This window comes from Ylistrum balloti, unplaced genomic scaffold (genome assembly GCF_031769215.1).
Source record: "Ylistrum balloti isolate Yb309-2 unplaced genomic scaffold, AGI_CSIRO_Ybal_v1 Utg370198, whole genome shotgun sequence".
NCBI lineage: Eukaryota > Metazoa > Mollusca > Bivalvia > Pectinida > Pectinidae > Ylistrum > Ylistrum balloti.
In genome coordinates, this window is record NW_026782174.1 from 108,645 (window position 1) to 128,628 (window position 19,984).

At 36.1% G+C, this 19,984-nt stretch overlaps 1 protein-coding gene across 1 annotated transcript in view; it reads right to left on the bottom strand.

The window, feature by feature from the left end:
* The window catches only part of LOC132551440 (uncharacterized), a 47,037-nt gene extending 27,577 nt beyond the window's left edge, over positions 1-19,460 (bottom strand). Inside the window, exons 1-13 of the mRNA XM_060215578.1 lie at positions 19,115-19,460; positions 17,440-17,613; positions 16,778-16,895; positions 16,267-16,509; positions 14,709-14,987; positions 10,506-10,891; positions 9,834-9,983; positions 9,317-9,337; positions 6,597-7,166; positions 5,495-5,600; positions 4,843-5,088; positions 1,632-1,892; positions 15-221 (exon numbers count right to left, since the gene is read on the bottom strand). Coding sequence (XP_060071561.1) covers positions 15-221; positions 1,632-1,892; positions 4,843-5,088; positions 5,495-5,600; positions 6,597-7,166; positions 9,317-9,337; positions 9,834-9,983; positions 10,506-10,891; positions 14,709-14,987; positions 16,267-16,509; positions 16,778-16,895; positions 17,440-17,613; positions 19,115-19,460 — 3,107 coding nt within the window. The remainder of the gene's footprint in view (positions 1-14; positions 222-1,631; positions 1,893-4,842; positions 5,089-5,494; positions 5,601-6,596; positions 7,167-9,316; positions 9,338-9,833; positions 9,984-10,505; positions 10,892-14,708; positions 14,988-16,266; positions 16,510-16,777; positions 16,896-17,439; positions 17,614-19,114) is intronic.
* Positions 19,461-19,984: the final 524 nt, after the last annotated feature.

The following is a 19,984-nucleotide window of genomic DNA, read 5'->3' on the forward strand; positions in this document are numbered from 1 at the left end:
AAATAACAACATACTTGCACATTTCTTTCCCTCCTTTCCTTAGCATAGCAGTTAAATCCTCAACGCATTGAAGAGCTGCACATCGTTCGCAATATATCTCTGGACACATGTGGCCGCGACGACCCACCAGTTTTTCGTACATCCTGTGGATGGTTGCCTTCTCACCTGCTTCACAGCCCGCAATCTGACGTTTTACACAATTCTTGGCAACCACAAGAGAACTGCAATGACCAATAGATTGTCACTCATGTACATATTTAACACTTTATATAACATGATTACCAATTCATGAATGGTTTTCAATGAAAAAACATTTTATCAATCTACAACTTCAGTGGTTTGGTTGTATTCAAATTACACAGTAAAAATACTAGTTCCTTACAAACACTTTTTATATGCAAATTAACTACCTTTAACAAACTTTGTTCGAATGGTGAATTCACGAAAGGAAATAATATGCAACAAAAAGTTGATTTACAGCAAACAAAATTGTCTGCATGTACAGGTTGGGCTTTACAAGTATGTCACAGTTATCAATTATCTCTGAAACAAGTCAATTTTGAACAAATTATAGAGTGTCACCATCAAGTGAAATTAACAACATTATAATCCTAGTGAATGTCCGAATGATTCAGTTACAATGTGTGACTCAAGTTAGTCTCAATGTATTTGAAACAGTGTGGCCACGTTCTTTTTGTAATTCATAAAATTTCAATGAAATCAGCATTAGATGTCAAAGTCCATCCTAATATGAATAACATCTCCTGGACACTTGTATTAGATGGTAAAAGTGTATATAGTATCCCACATCTGTGATGCCGTGAAAGTCCTCATTGTCAAGGAAACTGATCGACATCACTTATGATTTTCTCAGTCTTTTTATGTACAATTGGATTTGTTGTTTTGTAATAGTCTGGAGTTAATCAAGATATTAGATACTTATGTTATAAAGTCAGTCATGACTGGCACAAAATTACATAAAGGTAATTCACATACACAAATAGGTGCACATATAGTGTAAATGTGAAATATTGCTATATTTTCGGAATCATATTTGGACGGGGGAAGAAATAAGTACGATTCTTTTTCATGTGTTTAAAGTTTAAGTTAACCCTACCTGTAATAATATGTTGTAACTAACTTTCATCTTTGTCACCGTTTAAACATTTTAACACTTTATTAATTTGAATACTTCACTTCTTTTTTCATCTGTGTTGCTGCCAAGCAGTTGGTAAGAAATCCTGTACAGGTTTTCTACTATGTAATTTTATCTTATCTACTTCCAATATATATGGTTTAAGGTATCATACAAATCATACTAACATGTCGCATGCCAAATTCAGGCAAATCTACAAAAAATTTTCCACACATTTTAACCTTGAGTGGTTCAATTATCTAAACTGGAAAGTTCTCCATCCCAGCTAGCAACTGGCAAACTATCGTGAGTAAAGTTCACTTGCTTATTGAAACCAACACATCTGACTTCAGTAACAATGAAGTTAAGTTTAAGTGCATTTATGCAAATTATAAAACTTGGTTGCCCTTAATTCATCCCTGCATTTTACTGGTTAAACATGATGTCTCCCATCCATTTTATTTCAGTGCTTCCTAAATACCATGGTTGATCTTACTTGCAGGCAGTTTCTCTGTTTCTTTTGGCAGCTACGAGGCTGGTATGTGCTGACACAAGACAGTTGAGTGCTTCAATGTCATTACACATATGTCCTTCCTGTTTGCAGTCTGGTGGCATTGGTTTGGGGATCTGTGGAGCCATACAAGCAAGATGGGCAAGTGTGGTCATGTCCTGATAGGCCTGTAAAACACTGCTACGCTTTCCCTCATCACAGTCCTTTATACTCTTCAATACACACATTTCTGTTGTCAGAATTTGTCTACAACAAAGGGTATGATTTTACTTGCAGATACTAGTGAGTCATAAGCATCATCTTTCCATAAGACAATCAAAACAGCAAATATTTCTATGTTAACAGTTTTGTTAAAAAAAAACACAGTATGAGAACAAACATACCAAATAACAATCTTGAAAATTTAATAATTATTCTGTCTAGTAGAACACTTTCCAGTCTTGTCTCTCTAACAATTTGATTTGTTCAAATATATCACAAGACCAAATGCCATTAATAAATGATAGTTTCCTGCCTTGCTAGGACCCTTTTAAACACTTTGTCGTGACTTTGGGCAATGTCGACTTAGAGATTTCAAACTCGAATTTATTTTTGAACAAGTTCAACAATATTTATTTACATTTGTTTGAACTGACTGAAGGTTTACCGTAAGATTATAAATGAAATAAAACGGTTTACATATCAACCACCTATCTGCAAAATTTACTTGTAACAAAACAAAAGTGAAGTTCACAAAGTGGAAAACTTGTGAACAAAACAACCAACAAAACACAAACACTAATTGAATTGCCAAAGTTTATTTGTAAAGGACAGATGGAGTGAATTTAATCTGAATCTGAACCAGTATGCTAAAAGTATGTGTATAAGGTCTCAGATGGACTCTGTGAAGGGATGCCTTCAATATAACTGAGTGAAGTTTAACCTCAGGTTTCAGACCTTAAATACATGACCTTGACCTTCAACTAAGCTACAATGGACAAATAAATGGACATAAGGACGTAAATATAGGTATATGATCCATGAATTTTAGGAGGGCATATTCAAACATGCCTACAGGAAAGTAGTCCAGTATATTTTGCTTTGAATATCAGTCATTTAAATGTATGTGACCTCTTAAATTAAATTCCCATTAACCTACAGAAAACCGTATATTTTTCAATAAGCAGGTTATATGTTATCAATACATAATTAACTTACAAGCAGATGGCTGTTGAGTAGGTGTGTGAAAAACTATAGTGAATCTTACAAGCAGATGGCTGTTGAGTAGGTGTGTGAAAAACTATAGTGAATCTTACAAGCAGATGGCTGTTGAGTAGGTGTGTGAAAAACTATAGTGAATCTTACAAGCAGATGGCTGTTGAGTAGGTGTGTGAAAAACTATAGTGAATCTTACAAGCAGATGGCTGTTGAGTAGGTGTGTGAAAAACTATAGTGAATCTTACAAGCAGATGGCTGTTGAGTAGGTGTGTGAAAAACTATAGTGAATCTTACAAGCAGATGGCTGTTGAGTAGGTGTGTGAAAAACTATAGTGAATCTTACAAGCAGATGGCTGTTGAGTAGGTGTGTGAAAAACTATAGTGAATCTTACAAGCAGATGGCTGTTGAGTAGGTGTGTGAAAAACTATAGTGAATCTTACAAGCAGATGGCTGTTGAGTAGGTGTGTGAAAAACTATAGTGAATCTTACAAGCAGATGGCTGTTGAGTAGGTGTGTGAAAAACTATAGTGAATCTTACAAGCAGATGGCTGTTGAGTAGGTGTGTGAAAAACTATAGTGAAACTTACAAGCAGATGGCTGTTGAGTAGGTGTGTGAAAAACTATAGTGAAACTTACAAGCAGATGGCTGTTGAGTAGGTGTGTGAAAAACTATAGTGAATCTTACAAGCAGATGGCTGTTGAGTAGGTGTGTGAAAAACTATAGTGAATCTTACAAGCAGATGGCTGTTGAGTAGGTGTGTGAAAAACTATAGTGAATCTTACAAGCAGATGGCTGTTGAGTAGGTGTGTGAAAAACTATAGTGAATCTTACAAGCAGATGGCTGTTGAGTAGGTGTGTGAAAAACTATAGTGAATCTTACAAGCAGATGGCTGTTGAGTAGGTGTGTGAAAAACTATAGTGAATCTTACAAGCAGATGGCTGTTGAGTAGGTGTGTGAAAAACTATAGTGAAACTTACAAGCAGATGGCTGTTGAGTAGGTGTGTGAAAAACTATAGTGAAACTTACAAGCAGATGGCTGTTGAGTAGGTGTGTGAAAAACTATAGTGAATCTTACAAGCAGATGGCTGTTGAGTAGGTGTGTGAAAAACTATAGTGAATCTTACAAGCAGATGGCTGTTGAGTAGGTGTGTGAAAAACTATAGTGAAACTTACAAGCAGATGGCTGTTGAGTAGGTGTGTGAAAAACTATAGTGAATCTTACAAGCAGATGGCTGTTGAGTAGGTGTGTGAAAAAACTATAGTGAATCTTACAAGCAGATGGCTGTTGAGTAGGTGTGTGAAAAACTATAGTGAATCTTACAAGCAGATGGCTGTTGAGTAGGTGTGTGAAAAACTATAGTGAAACTTTCAAGCAGATGGCTGTTGAGTAGGTGTGTGAAAAACTATAGTGAATCTTACAAGCAGATGGCTGTTGAGTAGGTGTGTGAAAAACTATAGTGAAACTTACAAGCAGATGGCTGTTGAGTAGGTGTGTGAAAAACTATAGTGAAACTTACAAGCAGATGGCTGTTGAGTAGGTGTGTGAAAAACTATAGTGAAACTTACAAGCAGATAGCTGTTGAGTTAGGTGTGTGAAAAACTATAGTAAATCTTACAAGCAGATGGCTGTTGAGTAGGTGTGTGAAAAACTATAGTGAAACTTACAAGCAGATAGCTGTTGAGTAGGTGTGTGAAAAACTATAGTGAATCTTACAAGCAGATGGCTGTTGAGTAGGTGTGTGAAAAACTATAGTGAATCTTACAAGCAGATGGCTGTTGAGTAGGTGTGTGAAAAACTATAGTGAAACTTACAAGCAGATAGCTGTTGAGTTAGGTGTGTGAAAAACTATAGTGAAACTTACAAGCAGATGGCTGTTGAGTAGGTGTGTGAAAAACTATAGTGAATCTTACAAGCAGATAGCTGTTTGAGAAGGAGAGTGAAAATTTTAGGTACATGTAGATGGCTGTTCTTGAATGTGTGTAAAAACTAACTTACGAGCAGATAGCTGTGCGTGTAGGTGTGTGTTGGTAGCGGGCGATCACTTTAGACATGGTAGCTAGACAAGGAGCTGCTTCCTCTGGGTGACAATACTTTGGAGTGATATCTTCTGGTTGCTTACAAATGCCCTGAGCACTGACTAGTTTCTGTGTCCAGTCAGACACCTGTAGGAACTTCTGGTGCTTCTCAGATGAGCAGGTGACTGTCATATTAGTCACACAGTCAGCATACCGTTGTGTGGTGCTGTTGGAAACAAAGTAATTTTGATGATATCACATCAATGATATATATTACATTAAGTATTTATATTAAAGAGAAACCAAAAACAACGATTATCAATGACTACATGACCACTTACAAAAGCTGAATTTTTCTACCAGTGTCATGTTACTGAAACACTTAGACCCATTATTATCAAGTTACTAAATGAAAATAATAACTTTCTCAAAATTCATAGTCATGTAACAGGAGCAAAAAATGTGTGGCCAGACCAAGGTTCGAACCTGGGACCTTCCAATCTCTAAAAAGATGTTCTACCTACTGAGCTAACTGGTCGCTGATGATCAACCCCGTCCAGTTCTAAGGATTCATTATGATTTCATATCATTTTGATAACTCAGCACTGCAAAACAGAAAAAAACGCTGTTACCTGCAGACTGTAGACCTTGCCCTGACAGGGTAGAGTCCTGACAGAAGGGACCTGGCCTGGCCATTGTAACAATGTACAGCTTCAGACAGATGACAGGTGAGTGGCTCTGTAATGAAAGACATTAAGTAAGTCCCTGACAAATACTATATTGTCAAATGAAATATGAGTAGTTTAATATGGAAATTACAACAAAAACGGCAGTTTCTAATCAAGATTTTATCATATATATTAAGTCCTAAAATGGAAGAACAGTTATTGACCTAACTCTGGTTTCTATCATGGTAACCATGACTACAAGGAGCTAGACATACCTTGATAAATTTCAGTAAGAAATATATACCAATATATTCACTTATGTAGAATATTCAAAGATACCATCCTTCAACGAAACATCCAAAATAAAGGTCAAATGTAGTGTTTTTTAAACTTCGACCTCCGCATTTGACCTTTTGGTAGCTGATGTCAGATGCCAAATTACACATTTCCACAAGATCAATGTCACAAGATATTCTGTTTAAAGAACGTAATAATTATATCCCTGAATTTATAAAAAAATAATTTCAACCTTTAACCTTAGAATTACATTGTGTAAAGTAATTAATAATGATTTGAAAAATGATTCAAAATGTGACCTGAAGCAATTTAGTGAGGTCCCAGAAATAGTAATTAGACATGTCCCAGGTAAACCATCAATTTTCATCAGATACAATACATTCATTAAGAATTTCTAATAACTGTAATTACTCTATCCTTCATTGTGGGTCTGAGAGATTTACTTAAAGAAATCTGAAAATCACATTTCTACGGTCGAATAGGTCAAAAATATGTTAAACTAAACTTGTAAAAGAAGTTGTGACAGGAAACAGCAATCTACATATAGATAGGAAGAAGTAATAGCATTGAATTGTAGTTTGGGTTAGGTCATTAGCAATGATCGCATTAAAATTCTGGAAATGAAAGTGTCACTGCTAGGACTTGATCTAGCAACCCTTCAGTCTCCAGCCTGACACTCTACTTTTAGAGTAAAGTGAACTTCCCACTAGCCAAGGGTGGAAAGGTGACCTGTACTTTCAACTCCTAGTAATGCTGAGCTTTTACCAACCTTCTGGACAAGGAATGGACGCCACAAATTGTTCAGCAATTCCACTTAGTTCTGAGAAATCGGCAACTGTAAACAAGAACTTATCGTTGGCTGCAATAGCTTTCAACTGATCCATGTCAACATTTCCAATGCCAATGACAAGCAAGGTAACATCCATATCACGCAGAAGATTGGCTTCAGTTTCCGAATTATCAGAGGAAGAGCCATCTGTTAGTAGTATGACAATTTTGGGAGCCTCCGAGCGAGCTCCTTCTGCAGCAGAAAGGGTGACTTCTCGCACATATCTCAGACCCTTTTCTATCTCGGTCCCAGATTTGTCATAGGGAATGCTATTGATGAGGGCAGACATATCAGCTGTAGTGTTATATGTATTCAATCCAAATCGTTTGGTAGGATTTCTAGAAAATGTTACCAAGGCAACCCGCATTATGCCCGTTTCAATATTTGTTGCTATGACAGAATTGTGAAGAAGATCTATGACAAACTGTTTCTGGATCTGGAAATTGCTACTGCCTATACTACTGGACTCGTCAACAAGGAACACAAGATCTGCTGGGGCTGAACCACAGTCTGCAAAAGAAAAATGTTACAGCAAATGTCACTAAAACAAAAGTGATTACAAGGTCATGGAGGTGATTACAAGGTCATAAATGGATTACAAGTCATAGTCATAAAATGATTACAAGGTCATAAAATGATTACAAGGTCATAAAATGATTACAAGGTCAGAATTATTATTATCATTATTACATTCTGGACGGCTCATTAACACATAAAAGGTCATTAGGGCCATCAAACGGTAAAACACACAGCGATCCAAAAAGAAATAACATTAAACAAACCAAAAGGTAAAAGACAAGTGCTAAAAATCTTAAATGGATATGTTAACATAAAAGATATAAATGATATGTCATAGTCTATTATACAGATCAACATCTTTCAGGTAATGTAGAATTTTACAAATCTCAACAGTTTCAAAAAGGGATTTGAGACATGTAATGTTATGATAAAACATTCTTGAGTAGACAGAAGGTCACTGCAGTCCAACAACAAATGTTTAATGGTGAATGGCTCATCACATCCTATGCACTGAGGATTATCTTCGTCTTTCATCATATATGAATGTGAAAGGTATGTATGACCCATCTGAAGATGGGCAAGGCCAACTTCCTCTCGGTGGTTGTCTCTATAGCATGGCGACCATTCACCGATGATAGGTTTAATGGAGTACAATTTGTTATTGGTATATGAGAAGAGTCAGATGAGGTCATAAAGCATTTACAAGGTCAAGGTGAGGAAAGTGACTATGAGGTCATAAATTAATCACAAGCCCATGAATTGATTACATGGTCAGAAAAGGGATTATGAGGTCATTTGCCATTGAAGAATATGAACTAGAAATATATAATTATGTACTCAGAAGTGCTCTGTAGATAAAACTGGACATAGATTCCATGTAACAATGAAAGTTCAAGACTACCGAGACTTGTAACTTGGCTGAAAAATATGATTTTAAATATTTTGTTGACCCAACATAATAGAAATAGGATTTTAAAGCAGAAGATGTATCATTTTCTAATATTTAGCCCCACCTCTCAAACCAGAGAGGTTACATATAAATCAACTATATGATATATGATCATGAAACAAGTATTTGCAGTTCCTCTGACAACAGAACATCCACCAATATCCAGAATTTCTCTCCCTGGTCCCTTCCCTTTAAATCAACATCACGGAACATCCACCAATATCCAGAATTTCTCTCCCTGGTCCCTTCCCTTTAAATCAACATTATCTTAAATAATTTTACACTTTAAGTGATATATCTGAACAAGTACACCTCGATTTATGCAATCCTTAAGAAATTGTACCATTTCAAAGTCAAAATGTCCCTAAATTTAACATAATAATTTTATTCAACCTTAGATAACTCTGAACAAAGATGGTTCACACTGTGTTAATTCAGGAAATGTGAAATTTTTTAACAAGAAGGTAAACTCTTCAAGCAGTTTGGGCTTCATGAAACCCTCCAGCCCTAGCTCCACACTAAGTGCCCAGGAAACCCTCCAGCCTTAGCTCCAAACTAAGTGCCAAGGAAACTCTACAGCCCTAGCTCCAAACTAAGTGCCCAGGAAACCCTCCAGCCTTAGCTCCAAACTAAGTGCCAAGGAAACTCTACAGCCCTCGCTCCAAACTAAGTGCCCAGGAAACCCTCCAGCCTTAGCTCCAAACTAAGTGCCAAGGAAACTCTACAGCCCTCGCTCCAAACTAAGTGCCCAGGAAACCCTCCAGCCTTAGCTCCAAACTAAGTGCCAAGGAAACTCTACAGCCCTCGCTCCAAACTAAGTGCCCAGGAAACCCTCCAGCCTTAGCTCCAAACTAAGTGCCCAGCCCCAGTAAATCCACATTCAAAATATGATTACAATATATCTTTAAATAAATTTCTGGTTAAGGATTTTAAAGTAACATCCCTATGTCCCCTAACATGCCCTGGCTCTCTTTTGGGGGACATGACAGAAGACAAATTGAAATTGATTTGTACTATTTTTGTTGTAAAGCATTAAGTCTATATATAATCTGTTAAATTAGGCATAACATGTTCAACAAGATCTTTAAGAGCTTTGATAGTGATGAGACAGTAAATCATTAATGTGTAATGATGATCAACTTAATCAATGTTTCTAATAAGTTATCAATAAATGTTTACAACAGTGCCTTACCTTTCTCTGTGGAGTTTTTCCCTGAAATGAGAAGTGAAAAATAAACAAGTTATATCTAAACCTGCTTTTCATGAATGTAAAATTTTATTTACGTCTAACTCAACACATCAATATTTTAATATCATTAATTACACTTTTACTTGAAAATTCTTTCCACACAATTGAGCAAATTATAAAACATTGTATTAATTTATTCAGCCATATTATATACCCATCAAAGAAGTAACTTAGGATGAAGATGTGTTTCTCATTATAAATAGGTATTTTCCTATTATAAAACATAAGCTATATTTTTAATCTTATCAGTTTTTCAATTTTTTCATCTAAGACATCAAGTACAGTGACCTTGACCTGAATGTGAGAATATATACCAGATAGAGTGTGTCAATATCTGTATACAGACACATTATTTATCATCAATAAAATTTTATGGCATATCTACGAATTATTATCAAGTCATAGTACAGCTAGGAAAAATTTGAAGACCATCTCCATTATAATCTGTACAAGTCCTCACCTTTAGCACAACAAACAGCATAACTGTCAGTTGGAGAGATAACACAATGAGATCCTTCTGGACAGAATCCAGAGGAACCTCGTCCACAGAAGTATTCATCCCCATTCTCATCCTTTAGAGGGTCTCCCACTTCACATGGACTGACCTCAGCTATAATATAAAACAAGACAAAAAGCAGGCTTAAATATCAGTAAAAAGTTTTACAAGTCTAATGACCCAAACTTCTGGTCCCATTTTTCAAGAAATAATTGCTCTCTCCTAAATGATATTTTAAAATCAATTTTGCAAGAATTCCACTCAGAAGTATGAAGGATGAAGCATTTCCAAGCAACGTTTTAGTTGATTATCAGAGTCTCATCTCCCTGGCCCTCTATGTTGTCAATAGTCCACTTCTCTAAAAGTCAGTAACACCAAAAAGGTCCATCTAGATTGTTCTTGAGGGCATTCTTGTCAGCAACATAATGCAACTACTCCACCATGCTTGAACAAATCTTGACATGTTTAAGAGTTTTAATCACCAAACAAATTATGATGGCATGACAATATTGATGACTTGATGACCTATGTTTCGGCCATTTTTTGGCCTATAAAATACAAGATGTGTTAAGAGTCACATGAGTGCCCCTGCCAGTCTCATGGTGACTGTCATGATTGACTGTTTAGAGATCTTACCAGCTTGACACAATTCTGATAGTTGGGAGTTCAGTTTGCTTCCAAGGACTTGTGCAAGTCGTTGTGAGACAAGAGGTTGAGTAGAGGACACTTCATCCATACACTCCATCAAGTCAGTAAACAAAGAACATAGAATACTGCGGTCTAGATTTAGTGATAACAAATACTTCTCCTCCAGATCTTCCTTAAACTGTTGTGTGCAGTTTCCAGCTCCCCTCTCTGGGTCAAATGTTGATGGCCAGATGACACCAACATCACATGGTTTGACAATACCTAATGTAAAGGTTTGACTGAGAAAGGCTGTGAATTCCTCATACACAACTGCGATATCCGAGTCGTGACATCCGCGGATAAAATTTGATATACATGTGGCCATCTGTGTTGCTCTGAAGACAGACAAATTAGAGCGACAATTAAACATCAGTTCTATGTAAGATTACTCACATTGTTGTATATTGATTTACAGGAAAGTCTTTTATCTCCCAAAATCTATACATTATTGGTGGGGGCACTCGCTCATAACACTGAATTACTCGCTCATTTTTGGCTTATAAATTCTTGGGGAATTTTTTCCCTCAATCACTTCATATACTTAATATCTTTAGAAGTTTAGTCAAGCTTCTCCAAGGACCTTATGTGAGTCAAGTCACTTCTCTGAATCATTACAGAGTCAAGGGTCTTTTCATTGGTTACCTTAGCAGTCAAGTTTGTCTCGTGTTTGATGGCAGCTACTCCGTATACGCAGTCACAGAGTCAAGTCAATTCTCTTTGAGCTGAGTCTCTTCAGAGTCAAGTACTTCTCTTATATGGAGTCTAGCCGATTGCCTTCTTCACTGTGCTTCTCTGATGTCACAGGGTCAAGCTCGTTAACTTAGTTTTTGAAGGCAGCTACTCCGTATACTTAGTAAGTCAGAGTCAAGTCACTTCTCTTTGAGCAGAGTCTCTTCAGAGTCAAGCACTTCTCCTATATGGAGTCTAGCCGATTGCCTTCTTCATTGTGCTTCTCTGATGTCACAGAGTCAAGCTCGTTAGTTCAGTTTTATTAGGTGATCACTACATATTCTTAGTTATGCTTTAGAAGTTAAGTCAAGCTTCTCCAAGGGTCTCCTCATTGGTTACCCTAGAAGTCAAGTTTGTCCCGTGTTTGAAGGCAGCTACTCCATATACCTAGTAAGTCAGAGTCAAGTCACTTCTCTTTGAGCCGAGTCTCTTCAGAGTCAAGTACTTCTCTTATATGGAGTCTAGCCGATTGCCTTCTTCACTGTACTTCTCTGATGTCACAGAGTCAAGCTTGTTATCTTATTTTATTAGGTGCTTATGAGTGAGTTGCCCCTGTTTGCGCCAAAAAAATAATGTTTTCCATGTACATATAACAACATGTTTACAATCATCAATAAATCGTAAACTTCAGTCATGCTTGAGTGTTTTTGTATAAAACATTATTGGTTGACTCTAAACCAAAATGCAACACCTAATAAAAATGTGTTTTTGAATTTCTTAGCATAACATTTGTACATTATTATCATAGTAATCTCACAAGAAAAAACTTTCCCCAGTGATAAGCCCACTTACATGTATGCCATTACTTAAAAATTCAAACCAAAGCTATATATATTATTGTCCTGTAATAAGACAAACTTTGAATAAAATGGAATGTGTTGGTCGTTTGAGCTTTTCTTATGTACATAGTTCAATCCATGAATAAGCGAAAAAAAAAGTGAATGTGTTGGCCATTAGGGCTTATTGCTCTGAATAAAAGTTAAATCCTTCACTTTGAGTTAGAAGTAATGTGTTAACCTTCTTGACTTGTCCTGTAATAAGCCCAATCCTAGACTTTGAGTTAGAAGTAATGTGTTAACCTTCTTGACTTGTCCTGTAATAAGCCCAATCCTAGACTTTGAGTTAGAAGTAATATGTTAACCTTCTGGACTTGTCCTGTAATAAGCCCAATCCTAGACTTTGAGTTAGAAGTAATGTGTTAACCTTCTGAATTTGTCCTGTAATAATCCCCACCCCCTGACTTTGAGTTAGAAGTAATGTGTTAACCTTCTTGACTTGTCCTGTAATAAGCCCAATCCTAGACTTTGAGTTAGAAGTAATATGTTAACCTTCTGGACTTGTCCTGTAATAAGCCCAATCCTAGACTTTGAGTTAGAAGTAATGTGTTAACCTTCTTGACTTGTCCTGTAATAAGCCCAATCCTAGACTTTGAGTTAGAAGTAATATGTTAATGTGTTGTAATAAGCCCAATCCTAGACTTTGAGTAGAAGTAATGTGTTAACCTTCTGAATTTGCCCAATCCCAGACTTTGAGTTAGAAGTAATGTGTTAATGTGTAATAAGCCCAATCCTAGACTTTGAGTTAGAAGTAATATGTTAACCTTCTGGACTTGTCCTGTAATGTAATAATGTGTTAACCCAATCTAGACTTTGAGTTAGTAACTAACCTTCTGAACTTGTCCTGTAATAATCCCCACCCCCTGACTTTGAGTTAGAAGTAATGTGTTAACCTTCTGAACTTGTCTTTAAATAATCCCCACCCCCTGATTTTGAGTTAGAAGTAATGTGTTAACCTTCTGGACTAGTCCTGTAATAATCCCCACCCCCTGACTTTGAGTTAGAAGTAATGTGTTAACCTTCTGAACTTGTCCTGTAATAATCCCCACCCCCTGACTTTGAGTTAGAAGTAATATGTTAACCTTCTGAACTTGTCTTGAAATAATCCCCACCCCCTGACTTTGAGTTAGAAGTAATGTGTTAACCTTCTGAACTTGTCCTGTAATAATCCCCACCCCCTGACTTTGAGTTAGAAGTAATATGTTAACCTTCTGAACTTGTCTTGAAATAATCCCCACCCCCTGACTTTGAGTTAGAAGTAATGTGTTAACCTTCTGAACTTGTCCTGTAATAATCCCCACCCCCTGACTTTGAGTTAGAAGTAATATGTTAACCTTCTGAACTTGTCTTGAAATAATCCCCACCCCCTGACTTTGAGTTAGAAGTAATGTGTTAACCTTCTGAACTTGTCCTGTAATAATCCCCACCCCCTGACTTTGAGTTAGAAGTAATATATTGGCCTTCTGGACTAGTCCTGTAATAATCCCCACCCCCTGACTTTGAGTTAGAAGTAATGTGTTAACCTTCTGAATTTGTCCTGTAATAAGCCCAATCCTAGACTTTGAGTTAGAAGTAATATGTTAACCTTCTGAACTTGTCTTGAAATAATCCCCACCCCCTGACTTTGAGTTAGAAGTGATATATTGGCCTTCTGGACTAGTCCTGTAGTAATCCCCACCCTCTGACTTTGAGTTAGAAGTAATGTGTTAACCTTCTGGACTAGTCCTGTAATAATCCCCACCCCCTGACTTTGAGTTAGAAGTAATGTGTTAACGTTCTGGACTAGTCCTGTAATAATCCCCACCCCCAGACTTTGAGTTAGAAGTAATGTGTTAACCTTCTGGACTAGTCCTGTAATAATCCCCACCCCCAGACTTTGAGTTAGAAGTAATGTGTTAACCTTCTGGACTAGTCCTGTAATAATCCCCACCCCCTGACTTTGAGTTAGAAGTAATATGTCAACCTTCTGGACTAGTCCTGTAATAATCCCCACCCCCTGACTTTGAGTTAGAAGTAATATGTCAACCTTCTGGACTAGTCCTGTAATAACCCCAATCCTAGACTTTGAGTTAGACAAAATGTGTTAACTTTCTGGACATGTCCTGTAATGTGTTGGCCCTGTGGGTTTGTTACCAGATAAGATGAATGTACATCATTGTGAATTGCAGTCAGATAAATAAAAAAAATCAATGTAACCTGTTAAAAGATATAATACATCATTATGTATGATTTTGACCCTCCTTAATGGTCCTGTTTTTTCCCCTCCACAATATTTGAAAATATACCAATCTATTATTTGAAAAAAAGACTGTTTTCTTCAATTTTGTGGAATAATCTTACTATTTAATTGATGAATTGGATTAATTAGATAAAACTGATCTCTACAAGATTTTGAAAATTATTGCAAAATTCTTAAATACATTTCAAATCACCGATCAATTTACAACATTTTCTATTTCAATAAAGCCTCTTTCATTGATTTAGAATTACAACGTATCATAATGTCTGGAGTTTGACTTTTCACAAGGTGTTTACTTTCAGATAAACTATATTTTTACATTTTAGGGTAAAGTCAGTTTCTGCTCACCCACAAATTGTGGTCTCATTCCATGTGCTGGGAAGACACTGTACCCAATCATGGGTATCACAGGAAACTGGTAGTGTAGAACATGACAGGTTTTTCTCCCCTGGATCCTCCACCAGGTACGAGGAGTTACCATTACAATGGACAACGTTTGTAATGGCAGGGCACATGTCACCGATGAGCGGCCTTAAGTCACTCAGAAAATCACCAATCTCATCCTTCTGGGATTCTGAGCAGTTTAATGTTGTGGCATGTACGACAGAAAGTGCATAACTTAGCTCCCTGAAAAATAGAAAAATTGGAGAATTTAGCTCCCAAAAGATTTCAGTATCAGTGTAAATGCAAGAAACATTTCTAACCCAAGAACCTGATGAAAATCAGCAAGAAAAATTTAATACAAAAAGTACTATGCTAGCAGTCAGTTTACAAGGGCCATCAGAGACGGGTTATGCTCCCTGATTGGAACAAAATTGTATGAAAAATAACAAAGGGCAATAACTCCTAATTTATGCAAAAGAAAGTGATGGTTTTTGTGCACTGCACTTCTCTTCACTGTGATCAACCAACATGAAGTTTTATGTTGATACCTCTTAATGTTTTTGTATTATGCTCTGGACAAAATTATGACAGATGAATGGATGGACAGACAGACAATGCAGCGACTATATGCGCTCCTTTTGGGGAGCATAAAAATCATTAATTTACCAAATCTCATCGGCCATGCTTTCTATTGGTTTTTACTTTCTAATAGTTTCATACTGTCATGGAGATGGATTTACCTATTTCATAATCGATCTCATAACATGCTTAGTATAGGCCGATTAAGCTGTAAACCAAGAAAACAGCAAAATGTCTTTTTAGGCATGATGGAAAGATATTGTGTGTTGGTTCATCAATTACCAGTATAGCAAGATTGTGTTTCCTTTGTAGGTTTGGAGAGGTAATTATGTATATTGTATATGACAATGTATCTGCAATAATTACAAAGAAATATCAAAACTTATATTGCTTATCATTTGCTGGCAAATCTAACCAAAAATGACAAAGCTTGAAGCAGATTTCCATATTGAATAATGATGATTACTTTATCACACCTAAAACCAAAATGCATTTTCCATATATCGATGACAATTGATAATTATCCCATCTATCTAACTCTTTTTAGTATTAGTTGAGAAGCAGTGATGGCAACATTGTGACTATGGTATCATGACCTTGACATTGTGACCTTCATATCATAAACCTGATATTGTGACCTTGATACAAGTATCATGACCTTGACATTATGACCTTGATGTCATAAACCTGATATTGTGACCTTAATACAGGTATAATGACTTTGATATAATAAACCTGTGGCCTTGATACATGTATCATAAATTTGACAATGTGTCCTTGATACATGTACCATGACCTTGACATTGTGACCTTCATATCATAAACCTGATATTGTGACCTTGATACATGTATCATAAACTTGACATTGTGACCCTGACATCTTGTTTGGTGACATTGTGTGTGACAAACAGTCTGATGATGATGATCTGTATTTTGCTCTTACTTGCAGGTTTCATTGATATTGTAGCTCCCAGTGTTTGCTAAAATTACACTGAAGTACTGCAGACTGGACTTGGCTATATGAGGGAGGCAACTGTGTATATTGGGAATCTCTGGACGAATCAAGGGGCATGCCCACTGGTACACAGATTCATACAATTCTAGGGCACGAACATGATGTAGCTTGGCAGAAGAAGAGCAGCCCATCATTGACTCCCTAACACACTCTTTCACTTCATCATACCCACTGCGAAGAGAAAAACATTTGGTTAGTTCAGTCAGGAATAATATAAAGTGTCAAATACTTACATCTTCAAAATCTGCATCAAATTTCCTCTTGTTGAAGATAGGTTAAGGGCTCCATAGACAGTGAAAAAGCTGAAAATGAGCTTTTTACTATCTGCATATGTTTAGTTTTTCTTCACAGTATAAATAATATGGCAATTTGTTGGTCCAAATATCATAGTTATAAACTTTATGCAGACAATGGAAACAAAATACAAAAGACAACTTACCTACATATAACAGACTGATGGGAGAAAGGCATGAACAACTTGGTAAACAGCTTAAGTAGGTGTGTGGATAGACAAATAGATGCTTTTGACAAATTACATTCACCATCCGACATTTCATCTGTAAAATAACATTCTTATTTTAGACTTTCCCATATTGAAACTTCAAGGTATGTATCAAATGATGTAACTGTTTAAAGTAGAAGTAACATTTATCCTCTAGAATAACAATTATTTCTCTATTTGCAAAGTTGTTTACCCCGAGACTTGTATAACTGAAAAAAAAATTATACATGTATATTCAATCATTATGGTAAACAAAACCACAGGTAAAAAAATATGCTAGATTCTGAAAACTAGACAAGAGATCTTAAAGAGATCTTGGTGCCCACCATTGTTTGATCTTAATTCGCTCTTTAAAACTATCTCACACAAGGCCTTTTTTCTCAATTTTTGTTCTTGTTTTTATGAAATTTGAAAATTTCTCTTATGGTCAAGAATCTACATATTAGCTTTGAAAAAGGTCCATCTTGTACATCTTAGAAAATAGTAATGACAAACTTTTATTGTCAAAATCCAAGATGGTCACTTATCGGACAATTTTTTTCCCTAATCAGTCCCAAAATTAAAAAGGCACAACAATGATGATGTTTGCATTAACTCACCTTTAACACACTTCTCTTGGCATTCTGTGATGTTATCAAATCTGTTATCATTTCCATCACATCCACCATATATGAACAGTTCACACATTTGAGAAGTGGAATTATAGAAAAACTGTTGAAAAGCAGCCTTGCAGGGTCCAATCATTAATGGTTGCTCGCATACTGGAGCAGCCTCTGTTCATCAAACAAGTAACAGGTATATAGTTTGAGTTGCAGTAAGTGCTGAATATTTTTCATTACTCTTTAAGCAGTGATCACATCTCATGGTCAAGAATGTAGAGAACTATACTATAGGATTATTGTACTTGACTTTTGTTAAAGGTGTTAAATATGGTCAGATATAGTTAAATCATAGTTCTACATAGTCATAAATGTGATAGAGCTTCAAAAAACTTTTTAATTTGCCTTGGTTAGTAAAAGTTTTCATCTTCTTCAAAACATCTCTACAATTCTACAAAGGTGCTTCGGTGACTGCAGTTTGAATGTAGTTGACCATAGTTCACCATTACTGACCCTACTTAAACATGGTGTTTACTCTAATTGACCGAAGTTAATTAGCAGTATGGTCAGCACTATGGTCAAGTTAGATCAAATAGGGATTAAAAAAAGGTTCAAAGTTCAACGTAGTTAGTTGTATTTACACTTACTTCACTCTATCTAAACTTCTCCTCTATCATCATTTTGAACCTTCTACAGTCAAGTAAGAGTGTGAATGTAAGATGGGACCGCTGTTTATACATGAACAGAAAGTTGTTTACTTTAACTGCTGTCTTTTTCAGTTTTTTATTTGATTTGAATTCCTTCAGAATAATAAAGCAAAATATGACAAAGTCATCTAGGTATCTTTCAAGCAGGGAGTTGGTTATGCCTTGAGAAGTAACAGAAATTAGCATTAAGTAATAGACTTTAAATAAACCAGACAAAATTTAATGTTAGGTAACAGAAATTAGCATTAAGTAATGGACCAGACAAAATTTTATGTTAGGTCACAGAAATTAGCATTAAGTAATGGACCAGACAAAATTTAATGTTAGGTAATAGAAATTAGCATTAAGTAATGGACCAGACAAAATTTAATGTTAGGTAACAGAAACTAGCATTAGGTAATGGACCAGACAAAATTTAATGTTAGGTAATAGAAATAAGCATTAAGTAATGGACCAGACAAAATTTAATGTTAGGTAATAGAAATAAGCATTAAGTAATAGATATAATAGATTAGATATAAAAAGAAATGAGGACAGGTACCAGAAATAATTGTTTCACAAAATCTTCACAAGGGATCTTGAAAGTGGGACAAAGTAATTTTCAAATGAAGTTGACAGCTTTTTATAGCTCTGTCCCAATGCTTCCACCAATATCATAACCCTGGACATTTTCTTTATTCAGAATAAGTATAACTTACAATGCCTTTATCTCAGAATGTTGCTTGTTCTAAGTCATGACCATAGGTATATTGGTTATTTAAAAGATGTGATTTTATGGGAAAAATTATGCCAATTGGACAACAGAGACGTACAGTGCATGCTGACCTCAAGCTCTTCAAGCAGATAAGCTTCATGTAACCAGAAACACTTTTGAGAGCTAACATTGATAACTGTCCTCAATAGACTGGAAAACAGATCCAAATATTTAGGTAAAATAAGATGTATCTTATCAGATACATGGAATTTACCTTCTGCCATATCCATCCCATCTTCATCATTTATAGCCATACAATGTTTGGAAATGAAGTCATTAAATAGAGCCTGTGAACGACCTAGCAAGTATTTAGAGGCCAATGGAAGTTTCAGATCTGCATGACATTCAGTAAAACTCCAGAAAGTCATACACAGCCTCTGAGTTGGTTCACTGAATGATCCTATGGCCAAACGGAACTCCTTGGCAGCCTGAAGCGAACATTTAGCAAGTATGGAAGAGTCACCAGAGGGAAAGTCAAAATGGACAGTTGGGTCATTTTCTGGACAGCCTTGAGGCCGGTTCAGGTTATCTAACATGAATGTAGCCACTGAGGTCTGCATCTCTTGACAGGGTCTTACAAGATCACCAACACAATGAAATGTTGAATTGAAGGAACTGAAACAAAATAAATAAAAACATGTACAATCAGAAAAAACAATAAACTTACCAAAGTAAAGAAGAAAATACAAATATACATACACAGAAATTACAGCTGCATTTTCTACCGTAGCCATGGCGAGATACTGTCAGAAAAAAATAGGAAGACTTGTCATCAGTGTTATACACTCATATCAACTCCTCCATTTGTCAATAAAATCTTGTAATAATAATAATAATACAATCATTATGCATTAAAACCTGCATCATACAATAAACACAAGTATTTGTACCTGAAACTTACCATTCATGATTTTAAACACAGTCATCCAATCTGATACTTACTCACAAGACACTTCTGACTGTGTGAAACATTCTTCTTGAATGTCCCCAATCCTACACTTAGGTTTCGGCTCTGGACACCTATTTGGGGTTTGAGTGGGAGCGGGTAAGGTCGGAGCCAGTGGCATCGTGGTTGAAGGTAACT